Source organism: Malaclemys terrapin, chromosome 6 (assembly GCF_027887155.1).
Source record: "Malaclemys terrapin pileata isolate rMalTer1 chromosome 6, rMalTer1.hap1, whole genome shotgun sequence".
NCBI lineage: Eukaryota > Metazoa > Chordata > Testudines > Emydidae > Malaclemys > Malaclemys terrapin.
In genome coordinates this window covers 90275527-90289333 of record NC_071510.1, presented here as the reverse complement: position 1 = coordinate 90289333, position 13807 = coordinate 90275527, and the positions used below count along the sequence as shown (strand labels likewise).

The 13807-nt window shown below is 34.6% G+C and overlaps 1 protein-coding gene across 1 annotated transcript in view; it reads right to left on the bottom strand.

Annotated features, from left to right (window-relative positions):
• Positions 1–725: 725 nt before the first annotated feature.
• JMY (junction mediating and regulatory protein, p53 cofactor) overlaps positions 726–13807 on the bottom strand; it is a 142293-nt gene continuing 129211 nt past the window's right edge. Inside the window, exons 10-11 of the mRNA XM_054032014.1 lie at positions 12063–12373; positions 726–6135 (exon numbers count right to left, since the gene is read on the bottom strand). Coding sequence (XP_053887989.1) covers positions 12066–12373 — 308 coding nt within the window. The 3' untranslated portion in view covers positions 726–6135; positions 12063–12065. The remainder of the gene's footprint in view (positions 6136–12062; positions 12374–13807) is intronic.

The window sequence follows — 13807 nt, the reverse complement described above, 5'->3', positions numbered from 1 at the left end:
GTGAGGTTAGTAAAGTTTAACATGCAGGCTTTGGTTCACTTTGGCCTAGTGCGGGGGGGCTTCATCAACTTTCGTGGCCTTCCAACCCCCCCAAGTTACCTAGGGTGATGCCTAGTGACACCAACAGAATGGGGATTTCCTAACATTTGAGTGCTTGACCTTGCAACCGGTATAACACCCTTTTAATAATAATATAAGGGAATAACAGACACTAGAGATAGGCAGACTACTATTTTGGGAGGAATCCATACTCATATAATACAGACTTATCTGGTCTCTTAATTGTTTCTGGAAGATTGCCTTTGCTTATTGGAATATGTACAATAGAAATCACAATAACTCATTTTTGTATTTTAGTCTATTTTAATTCTAACTCAGGTCTTTTTAAACCAAGTAATTGCAGCTGGAGGCTTGTTCTGGTTCCACAATAAGATGTAGATGTTACCTAGTTCCATAAAGGGATGAAAAAATAAATGCAGAATTTTTTCAGTCTCTCTTTAATTATCCACAGATGCAACAGTGTAGTGATAATACAAACACTCAGAAATTTAGCATCTCAGCAGCCTGACACAGAAGTGCCTTACAGGTGTAAGAGTTAAATTTTGCCATCAGCAGTTGAGAATATGATAGAAATGGAAGGCTAATGGTACATAAATACCTTAGGAACTAAACGGTGTTGGTTGTATCTCCTCCACTTTTTAAAACAATCTCAGATAAAACAAGTGTTCAAATAAATATCCTTTATTAAAGAAAAAAATCATTTTTAAGCACCAAAACTGTGAGTATGTTGTTACATCGCATGTACAAGAAAAAGGTGATTTCAGTACTTTGTGTACAGGTTTAACTTTGAAGTCATGATAGTAAAAACATGAAATACACAGAATAGTTATAATTACAGAAAAGTTGCACTAAAGAAAGAGAGCAAAAGGCAAACAGTCAAACCAATATTTTTTTTCTTTTTAGTTTTCAGGTATTGCTAGAAATGCTCACTTAGTTTTTATTTTTTACACTTGTTGCTTAATACTTTAGAACATTGAGCATTATTAGGTATTGTAAATTTGCAGGAGAAGTTTTATAATACAATGTGCATTTAAAATGTCCATTTAAATATAATTGTGTTAAAGACTTTCTTAAAGCCAACCACAATGTGCTAGTGTTTGATTCTATTCGTAATATTGCACAAAGCTAGTGGATGGTGAATCAGTTTTCCATTTGATTATTTCTTGTTTATTCAACCAAGCTAGAAAGTGTCAGTTTTATTAACCCTTTATTCATGCAAATCTGCAGCTTTCTGCATTTCACCTACTTTGAGGCGCTGCACTTAGAAACACAAGATAACTTGTAAAGTAGGCAGCAACCACAGAAATATGTATGGAGAGTCACAGTGAGTCTGTCTCTAATCACATACCTCTCCACAATGCATGGATGTGAAGACTTGAAAATCAAGCCACTCTACCAGTAAATTAATTACTGTGGAACCTTTGAATTACCAAGCAGAACATGAATAAAAACCATGATGAATTATTTAAAAACTTGATGCTGTGCTTCGTATTTGTTTGGGCCCTACCCACTGAGACAATAAACGAGCAATATGCTCCCAGTCAAGGTTTTTCTTTTAACAGACGCCCCCGCGGTTGGTCTTTTCTATCAGCTGTAGGCAGCCTTTCCTCATTCACATAATTATAGGTCCAATAAAGTCATAAATTGGTCATATTCCATATTTAAAGATATCAGAGAATCCACATGGGGGAATGGAAGAAAGACCATTTGGGTAATATTATGAGGCCCAAGGGCACAAGTTTTAGGAGATGTGAATTACAATAAAGTTCTGTAAATCCCAAATTGCAGATTCACCATGGTCAAAGCCAGGAATTTTGGACGAAGTCGTAACTGAATGGGCCGTGCAAAGCATAATATATACACCACCCACCCCAAAATACGTTGGCATACCCAGCCCCCTCCTAAAAATTCTAACCTTTAATACATGATGTTTTAGCCAGCAACTAAATATAAATTCATTTTGTAGGAAAACTTTAAATTACAGTATATTTATAGGATAAAAACAGCCACTGCTGTATTTTACACAGCATTAGATAGCAATACAGGTCAATGTGCTTCACTATACCAAAGAGCACTTTTTAGAATGAACCTACTGTCTGATATACTCCATTAGCGTTCAATAAATGCAACATGCTCTCTCAATAAGACGCTTCCAGTTCTTACTGCTTCTCTGTAGCATATTGATTCTCTAACATTATACATAGTATCTTGCTTCATGCTTATGGGATCATTACCAGAAATAACACCGGTAAAGTAAGTACATAAGCATTACAATGAAAACAGCTGCATAAACTGCAAGTAACCTTAATTTACAGTTAGTCTTTAAATTCAGTGCAACAAAGGGAATAAAAGAGAATCTTAACTAATGAAAGTTTCTGCTCCCTCGTCTCAATTGGTTGCATTTCAATAAAGAACCGCTCCGAGTTTGAAGATTTTTGACTTTACAGAACACGATGCTGAAAGGCAAAGTGATTCTTTACAAAGAATCTGATGAAGTCTATTGAACCCAAAGTCCCTGATGCAGCCATTGAATAACCCAATATCTGATCAAGTTTACTTATTTTACAGCTGTGTGTTGTAGAATACAGGCTGCTAAATTTTTTAAAGAAATCTGTAAAGTAACATTTAAAAAATAGAAACAAAACTTTCATCTATGCTTTAAAACTAAATCACACTCAAAATACGCAAACATAATATGCAAAAGTGAATAAAATAAGAATGTTAGTCATTTTTAATGGATTTTGGGACCATAGTGAGGGAGGTACAGAAATTCAAATAAATGCTAATCCCATTCCTGATCAAAAGACTATTGTTGTTTACCTTTCATTTTTGGTTGCTCTAATAGAAATAAGCCATTTTGATTCCTTTTTCTCACTGCTAAATTCTCAGTCCCCAAAGTACAGTATATACTCATGCTTCTTGAATTTATATGTATTTCAGATTGGGAAATTCCAATTCCTTACCTCAGTGAACACATTTCACTACCAAACAGCTCTATTTTGAATAAACAAGCAAGTTTTCCTGGCATGTAGAATGCGCAAAAGATGAGCAATTGTTGAAGATCAATGGCTAGGACCAGAACAATTCAGCGAATCTGATGTAGTGCATCCATGAAGAGCAAATACTGAAAATCTCTAGTGATCATTTTATGTGCAAGCTTTTTTTTCCTCTTGTACACAAGTAAGTATTAATGCCAGCCCCATAGTGATGGTTGCCATGGTCTCTCAAGTGCAGAACTGTTCAATAAACCTACTGTCAGTTATAGATGTGCCAAACTAGCAAGGATTGTCAATTTCTCTAACTCTTGTGAAAGTAGTTGGACTTTCCCCATATAACTTCTATTGCAATACCAGTATAAATCATCATCTAAAAGCACTGGGAGTATTTTTATGCATGGAATTTTAAATGGCTATTAAATTGAAGAACTGTTTGAAACTGTGACATCCAGTAACTACTTTAGATTCAAATTTGATTTTTAATATTCTCTAGAAAACACACCTTTCCTTTTTAAAGTTGCAGTTTGAATTTGATATAAACTGTTATGCTCAGCACAGCAGCTATCTTTTGTGTGCATGTGCATAAAATATGATATTCCTATGAATAAGCAATGTATACACATTCAGTCAGGAATCTAATATTTTAACTAAATATAAGTCTATCAAGGACAGGTTTATTTTTAATCATGAATAAGTTTTCAAGGCAAAGTTGACAAATCATATGTAGATAAACCTGAGAACTCTGTAGTACAACACAGTATAGGGCTATTTAAACATCTCCCTATAAATTTGTGGATAATACATTTAGTGCAAGGGGAAGGAACATTATTCCTGTTTTTCAAATTACACTACTCATCCCCCACAACTCAAAAATTTTGCCAGTGTTTTATGCACACTGTCCAATTTGCACTTTGGTTTCTTTCAGCAAGAAAAACTGGACATACTTGATGTCACACCATTGCTGTTGGTCTAGCCCTCAGCTTCACATACAGTATATCATCCTAATTTGCAGATACTTCTGTTTTGTGCTACAGCTAAAAATTCATACACTGGACCCAGTTTATAGTGTAATGTAATCTGGAATATGGATGCCTGTACACCATCGGCACACAAACTACTTATATTTATGATCTCTGCTAAATGATTACACATGATAAATTTTGAAATGATTAGTTAGATGTAAAACCATAGAAATAAACTGGGAAGAAACTTAGGTTGTCAGGTCCTTGACAAGCTAATGATGGATGTATCATAGAACTAATGCTCTGTCCTAGAAAGATGCTGCCCCAAAAGCTGATACCTGAAGCAAAACTGGTATCATTTCTGAAAAATGCTGCTCATAAGCATTCCTTTTGAAAATGTTTCACTAAACATTATAAATAAGTCAAAAAAAAAATCAAGAAAAATGCCTATCAATGCCAAGTATAGAGTGGCAAATTATCTTTCAAAACATGACAGATCTTTATTATTCAGGACAATAATTGTAGAACAGCCTAAAGGTTCCAAGATGTGAGGTTCATTTTGGTTATATAACCTATTGCCAAGGTACGTATTCTTGCTCCCACAACTATTTTAAGAAGAACTGTTATAAAAGTTAAAGAGGAATATGTACTCCATTACACAACAGTAGCAATTCATGAATCTGCTTCTAAATGAAAATGAGTACAGTCATTTGTCCTTCATAAAATGAATACTGAACAAAAATACAATTTTTTAAAAGGAAAGTGGTGGTGTGTCTCTCAAACAGTACGTAAAATTTTAATAAAAATAAAACGCTGGTCAAGACTTTCATATAACTTGAGCGTTTCTCAACTAACGAACATTACATGGAGCCTTTAACATAGTACAAGATTACTTCGAACTCTGTATAAGATGTACCTCTAAGTACTCTGGCATTATAAAACTAGCTGCCCGCAGCTATTAGTCATGCAGTTTAGGATTATTTCTTTTTAAGTTCTCACTGTATTGAAAACTGTACCCTCCCTTCCTTTAGAGCCACGTACAGCCAGCATTAAATGGAAGTGTAGTTTTCAGCCAAACAGGCTGTTAGGTATGACGTACAATTTTTTGTAGCTACTAAAGGAAATATTAAATACTAACAGAGAAGCATAACTTCCATAACTGGTGTTAATATGCTTAAGTCCTGCATTTCCTTAAATAAGAAAGTAAAGAAGGTTGCTTACAGTAATCAAACAAGAACAGTTCAAGCTAACAGAGAAAAATAATTTTAAGTATTATCAAATTACAAAATATTGCTTCTTATAACAAATTTGTATGTATGGTATAACTAGTAACTCAGTTCATCTCACCTAAATATTACTGTTTAAAAGAGCATGGAAAATCTACTTTTAAAATGTAGGGTGCAAGATTATATATGACCTTCTAAAAAGGTGCTGCAATATGCCATGTTAAGTGTACCATATTGTAAACACATACATTCTTAAATACATGTATTCCACTGTTATGGTACTTAGACTGTACAGCCATCTGTTGTTATTTTTCATACTAACATACATTTCTTTGCAGTGAGAATAATAACTAAAGAGATCTTAGTTGCATCTCTATCTGAATTTTAGCTATTGTGGTACAGCTATTAAATGTGTTTTTCAAGCAGATGATATTTTCAGTGCACTGAAAAGTAGGTTTCCTAGCTGTCCTGATGTTTCAGCTGCATCCCCACAGTAGCTTTATCAATGCAGCATTCTTCCCACTTAAAATGTTCCCTCACTTAACTGGCCATATATACTAACGCAAATGTAAAAAGTGCTTAAAGAATTGAGAAAACATCCTGAAGACTCTTTTCTCATTACAGTTATATAAAATGCATATCTAAACAACTCAGCTTTTTGTCCAACCTTGCACTTCTGGACTGAATAAAAAAAAAATCTGAAAAAAAAATCAATGTTTCACGTTTTTTCACATACTCAATCATTTGCCAAAGGAAGCCTTTTTCTACTATGCAGCTGATGGTCAAAATTGCTGGCTTTGAATTTTCTGAAATGAAGAGGAAGATTGATCTCCAGCTATGGGGTATTTTGTTGTTGTTGTTGTTTTCCTTTCTTCAGTGGCTGCTAGTCACCTGTGTAAAAAACAAAACAACACAAAGAATAACTGAAAAACATAATTTAATCTCAACTGTACAAATCCCCTCCATTAAATACATTAAGCAGCATTTTTAAACACTTAGATTCTCCCTAATTCCAGTGTTTTAGAGCCATCATAGTGGCTCCTAACAAGCCCAGCAACCAGTGTATGGGGCACAGCCAGGGCTTCACTATGCCCTCTTGGGGTTATTAGCAGCCAACACACGTTAGAGCACAGTCAGGCTGCTCTAAATTGCTACAGGGGACTGCACTATCACATAGCTAGCCCCAAATCAAGGTAGTCTAGAAAAATCTTAGTCACCCCATCCCTGAGTTGCTCTGGGCATTCCTTGGTCTCAGTTGAGAATCTGGGCTCTTATGTTATTACAATATTTGATTGATGATTCAAGTCAACACAAACTTCTTTAACAGAGACTATGCAATTTTAAAATGAAAAGTGCAAAGGATCTAAAACTTCCAACTGGTTATTTTCTGAGCATCAACAATTTTCTGTGCACCACTGCATCTTCTGGTAGTGATTCAAATGAATGCAGCTGACTCATGTATTGTCTTGTGAGATTTAGAAATTATAGGGAAGACATCAATGGAAAAAATTTAGTTTCAGAAGCTAACCCATATAACAGGTAGTTGGAACCTGTGACAGACCAGATTTAATCTTTCATGTGTTGTTTCACTCTGAATATTTATAACTTTTTCAAATTACAATCTCATCTATAGGACTTCTAAAATAAGTTCTTGTGAAAGTATACAAGGGTTGCTAAAATGCTTAAAATAGTGAATGGATATTCCACTTTTGCCTTTCATTATGGCATAAGCATACAATTAACAGAGGATTATACTCCATGCAAGGAAGTATAAATTAAGTGCTTCAGAAAGTGCAAGAGGAGGACTTTTTTTTTTTTTTTAAAGGGACAGTTTGTGTGATTTAAGGTCTTAGAAACAGGTAATTATTTGAAGACAAAGAAAATATGAATGAGAAATGGAAGTTTCAACTCCCCTCTTCGTGAGTTAGTCTGAGGCGAACACTACATTTTAAAACTAGTAGAGAAACCAAACATTCCACTTTAAATTCTCAGTTTTACAATTCACATGCCTGCTCTTAAAACTTGTATAAATGCTAATTTCCCCTCAAAATTCAAGAAAAAAGCAATACTCCTTTCACTCCACCCTCTCCACAGCTCCCAAATAGGTCATCCTTCTTTTTTATCATACCCTATTTTATAAGCCCCCTGGGACAAGGACTTAGTCTTTGTTTGAAAACACATGCATTTTTAAGACTCTATGAGTAATAAATTAGGATAAATATATACCTATCTATCTCAGGGCACTCTATGAAGTACTTATAAACATTGTTACTAGGGCTGTCAAGCATTTAAAAAAATTAATCATGATTAATCACACTGTTAATAATAGAATACCTTTTATTTAAATATTTGTGGAGGTTTTCTACGTTTTCAAATATATTGATTTCAATTACAACACAAAATACAAAGTGTAAGTGCTCAATTTATATTTATTTTTATTACAAATATTTGCACCATAAAAGACAAAAGAAATAGTATTTTTAATTCACCTAATCCAAATACTGTAATGCAATCTCTTTATGATGAAAATTGAACTTACACCCTACAAGTCCAATCAGTTCTCCTTCTTGTTCAGCCAATCACTCAGACAAACAACTTTGTTTAGATTTGCAGAAGATAATGCTGACTGCTTCTTGTTTACAATGTCACCTGAAAATGAAAACAGGTATTTGGATAGCACTGTTGTAGCCGGCGTTGCAAGATATTTACATGCCAGATGGGATAAAGATTCATATATCCCTTGATGCTTCAACCATCATTCCAGAAGACATGCGTTCATGCTGATGACGGGTTCTGCATGATAACAATCCAAAGCAGTACGGACCAATGCATGTTCGTTTTCATCATCTATGTCAGATGCCACCAGCAGAAGGTTGATTTTCTTTTTTGGTGGTTTGGATTCTGTAGTTTCCACGTCAGTGTTGCTCTTTTAAGACTTCTGAAAGCATGCTCCACACCTCGTCCCTCTCAGATTTTGGGAGGCACTTCAGATTCTTAAATCTTGGGTCAAGTACTGTAGCTATCTTTAGAAATTTCACATTGATATCTTCTTTGCATTTTGTCAAATTTGCAGAGAAAGTGTTCTTAAAATGAACAACGTGCTAGGTCATCATCTAAGACTGCTATAACATGAAATATATGGCAGAATGCGGGTAAAACCATGGAGCAGGAGACAAACAATTCTCCCCCAAGAAGTTCAGTCACAAATTTAATTAACCATTTTTTTTTTTTTTTAAACAAGCATCATCAATGTGGAAGCATGTCCTCTGGAACGATGGCCAAAGCATGAAGAGGCATATGAATCTTTAGCGCATCTGGCATGTAAATATCTTGCGATGCCAGCTATAACAGTGCCATGCAAATGCCTGTTCTCACTTTCAGGTGAAATTGTAATTAAGAAGTGGGCAGCATTATCTCCCATAAATGTAAACAAACTTGTTTCTCTTAGCAATTGGCTGAACAAGAAGTAGGACGAGGTGGACTTGTAGGCTCTAAAGTTTTACATTGTTTTGTTTTTGGATGCAGTTATGCAACAAAAAACCCCTACATTTGTAAGTTGCTCTTTCATGATAAAGAGATTGCACTACAGTATTATGAGGTGAACTGAAAAATACTATTTCTTTTGTTTCATTTTTACAATGCAAATATTTATAATCAAAAATAATATAAAATGGTCACTGTATACTTTGTATTCTGTAACTGAAATCAATATATTGGAAAATGTAGAAAACATCCAAAAATATTTAATAAATTTCAATTGGTATTCTATTGTTTAACAGTGTGATTAATCGTGATTAATTTTTTTGAGTTAATTGCGCGAGTTAACTGTGATTAATCGATAGCCCTAATTGTTACACATCCACTATACTTTTTTTCCCCCCAAACCTTTACTGCTATTTGGAATTATAACTAAGTTATCCGTATTGGAGGAAAGAAAGCATTTACAAACCATTTTACCATCTTCCTTATAAGGAAGAGATGTATCCACGATCAACCAAAGGGACACCTTTCTACCAAGTCAGCTCAGATTTTATTCTAATTTATCGCGGACTGAATTTTTCTTAGTGAGGGCGATTCTTTTAAAATTGTTTTATCCTCAGACTGCAGTTATAAAGGGAAATCCCTTTATACTCATTGTATACATTGAGTAAACTGTTATTCATTCATTGCTTATTTTCCCTTTTAGTTAATTCTTTTCTTTACCATGTATTGTATTAATTTAAAGATACTTTCTCTATTTCAAACATATAAACTATCAGATTTAGCCTTAAGGCTTTTGAAATATTAATTACAGTATAAAATTTAGCTTATACAGATTTAAGTGAAGATGATTGTTTCATAATATCTGCCAGTAGACAATGTATGCCCATTTACAGTATAAAATACCTTCTTGTAATATATTTTGCCCCAGAGATGTAATTTTAATCAACAATGTCATCCTTTTAACAGGTCCGGGCATTAAACTGATTTCCTTTCCTCGAAAACATGCTCTGAAATTTCTGCAGTAGACCATTATTTAAAGTACTAGGTAATTAATTCTGTTAAATCAATTTATACATTCAAATCAAGTAGGGTCATGTCTGTGAAAATAATAGTAATTCAGCAGAATAGTGTTACATATGTTTCAGTCTATTGCTCCTAAAATCAGATTATTTCATACAATTCCTCAGCATAGCCTAGTTTTTGTAAGGTGTGTTAGATTTGTAATGGTTTGTGTTTAAAAACTATCAAAAACCTGTCAGTTACAATTACATCCCACTGAAGTATTTTCATGGTAACAGAGTGTGGAGGGGGTAGAATGCAAATGCCAAATGTGTGTATAAGTCTCTGCGGAACTTAAGAGTCCAAATTCCATAAGATTCTAAGCACCTTCAACTTACTTACAGTGAGAGTATTTAAAGTTCAGATAACGTTTAGCTTACAAAAGAAGATGGCAACTGGTGCCCTATCAATACCTCAGATTAAAAAAAAGGGAAGGATTTTGAGGAAAGCAGTTTACAATATCCTGAGGTATTAAAAAGTATACTTCCCAAGAGGAAAACAAGATTCAAAAAGACGCAATTAGGTTTACAAATCTATTACATAAAACCAAATCACTGAAATAGGTTTGGTAATATGTCTAGGAAGAGTGACGGAAGAATGAACACGCTAAAAAGGTAATTCAGCCCACATCATCATCTTTGATTATAACAATGGCCATAGGAAATCATGAGGGACCCAAACCTGCAATCATTGTGAAGTTAATAATAGTTTTGAGGCAGGTGTCAGATCCTGAGTGATCAACAACTGTAGTGAGAGCCAGGCAGCCCTGCAGATCATACCAGCTTTTGACTGTGCATTCCATCAGCATGCAAGCATATCTGTGCCTTTGGATTTAAGACAGTTTCAAAATTCCTAGCAATAAAGCTGGATCAGGAGAAATACAGTAAAACTAAATCAAATAGATCAACTGATATGGCTCTCTAGTGGCTAATCTACCAGTGAGGTAACTGTTTATTTTCCTTTTTTAAAATTTAGAATAGGGTATTAAATTGGCATAACAATTTATTTAATAGCTTTAATTTAGTAAAGATTTGTAATCACAGTAAAATACTACAGGTTGTTTGTTTTGCTGGGCTACCATCCCTTTTTAATACCTGTGGTACTTGCACTAAATTTCATTTCCCAGCTGTGGCAGTGTCCCAAAAGCTCTCAATCTCTGGAGTGCATTACTGCTTAATTATCAACATACAAATGGGGTGTCTTTTACTACCACTATAAGTGGTTTGAATGCAATATGTATTATTTATTCCCTTTAACTCACTATACACCTTGGGAGAGTCCATTTCTAAGAAAGTTTTTGAAATAAGTTCTTTAGAGATCCTTGTGGCTTTCTCCTTGATCTAGATTTACATTTTTATTTACTTATAAATATATTTATTTGAATCTTTTATTTTTTATTTAAATATGGCCATGTTCTATCAGCAGACTTGCTACAGAAATACAGCACTCTGTCAGTCCAGTTTATAGGAGTAGCACAGAAGAATCTGTGTCTTTTGACTACCACCACAATCTTGAAAATTAAAATTCCTTGGCTATTTCTGCATTGTTCTGAACTCACTAAAACTAGCTATCTTAAGTCTAAGTTCTGTTCTTGTATCACATCTAACTACAATGCCTGGAAATTTGTGGGGTATTTTATGAATAGCAGAGGTGTAAATTATACTGGCATATTTACTGTTTATGATTTAGAAATCTAATCAGACTGTTCACAGATCTGAAAGAAAGCTATCAAAAAGCCAGCCACCAAGAAGCCAGCCAGACAGGGTAGCCAACAAGATTTCAATATGCTTAGTAGTCAGATCTAATCTTCTTTGACTTGTAATTATTTAGCTTTAAGTGGGAAATACACTGGATTTTTACCACATCAGAAGCAATTAGAAAACATTTGACATTAGTAAATGTAGGGGTATATTCAAGAGTGATTTTGTTGCATTATTATTTCTGAAAGTCCTTTTCAGTCTTATAAGGTACAGTCTGGTCAATATACTGAGGTTTAGGTTTTTTGGGAGGACAATTTCTGTCACTGATTTAGGGAAAAAAATTTACAAAAAAAATTTCTGGCAACAGTCCAGAAATATGTTTCCCTTATTATAAGTATAACTCCCTTTGAAATGCCAGTGGTTCAGATTAGATATGCACATTTTTACCAGTTTAAGTATACTGCATGATTTAGGCACACTCCTAAATCTCCTAGACTTTCTAGCCCAAGCTCAGCAGGTATTCCTAAAAAGCACCAACAAAATAAAATTTAATTTTTAAAAATATAGGAAATTTACAGGTTAATTTTCCCAGTCTGTGCAAGTCAAACTCTCCTCTTCATCTTCTGATTCAGGTGATGCCTCCTTAATTCTTCGCAGTGCTTCATGGATGCTACGTGTTAAAGGGTCAGTGTCAGGCAGAATTGTAAAAGACTCTCTCAGAACATCTTTCTGCACCTTCTTCAGTTTCACCCCTTTCCTTATCTGTGCCAAGATGTTATTGCTGTCATCTTCATCAGGGAAAGGAGGGAGATTTCTCTGCTCAACCTTTCTTAGGTGAAAACTACCACGCTTCAACGAAGCCAGCACCTCATCCATTGGGGAACTCACTGCAGCAAATCAAAAGACCGAGTTAGTATTAAGTTTATTTACACATTTCAGCATCTTCATTTTTATTTCCTATATGACAAAGGGTAGTTACCACAGCAATTTTGCATCCTAAATAGAGGGAAAACAGTGGTATTTTAGATACCACCATGTAACTGTTGGTAAGTGCTAACTTTCTAATGGTGTTTTTATCTTTTTATTTTTCTTTACTGGCAAGAAGAAATTATATTTGTACTCGAACACTATAATATGACTTCTGAAAACCAAATAACATCAGCATATGGTATACAGTATGGCTACTTTGGCAGGTAAGTTTTCCTGCCTGCAAGACAACAATCAGTTACAAAATCAAAATACATTATGATGTCTATTTCCTGTGGCTGAAAGTCTGATAGTGAGCACATAACTTAACTGACTGGACTGCATACTCTGTGTAATGCAAGCACCAGAGGAGAAACTGAATTCTCAGGACATGCCTGAGGTAGCTAGTTTGTATCCACTTCTACTACAAGCCATTGAGGAGTAGCAGATGTGGTCAACTGCAACAGTATATATTTCCCTCTCTTCCAATCTGAAATGCAGAAGTTTTGGCCAGTGGATTTGCACAGTACTAATCCCAGCCTTCTCAAACGCCCCCCTCCCCTGTAACTAAAGTAAGTAGAGCAGCAATTTAGCTATGTTAAGGCACAGAGTGCCTTTACAGTCAACCTGCAGCTTTACTCCCCTGTGAAACGAACATGGTATTTCAACTGGATTCTGGCTTTGCAGACTTACAGATTAGGTGGAGGCCAGGATTAATGTGTGTCAAAAAAAACAACAACAACAAAAACCAGCATAGTATCTTCAATACAACAGTGGGAACTAGCTATGTACCAGCATACCATATCCAAAGTGAAACGTTTATCCATAGCTGGAAAACTCTCCAATTCTCCTAAGTGTATTGTGGAATACACTTTTATGACATCCTTTGTTATCCATTTGTGGATTTCAACAATCCTGAGTTTGGACAAGCATTTTTATTTACTGATATATTTGCTGTGATGGGGCCCCACATTTGGAAGTGAGAGGTGAAGCTTCCCTGGCAAATCAACATTATAAAGACTCAGCTCTCAGAAGCTACTTAGAAGTTTGGAATGTTAAATAAATCCAATGGGAGATGGATTAGTGGGGAGAGTGCATATGCAGAAGTCAAAGATAGTCTTGGAGAGGAGAAGGTAGATTTATAGTTTTTATATTATATTACACAATGTAACGTGTGCAATTTGTTTTTATGTTTTTATTGATATTAGGGCTGGAAAACAATTGAAAAATTCTGATTTATCAAGAGATTAAAAAATAATCGCAATTAATAGCAGTTTTAATCACACTATTAAACAATAGCATACCATGTATTTAAATATTTTTGGATGTTTTCTACATTTTCAAATATATTTAAA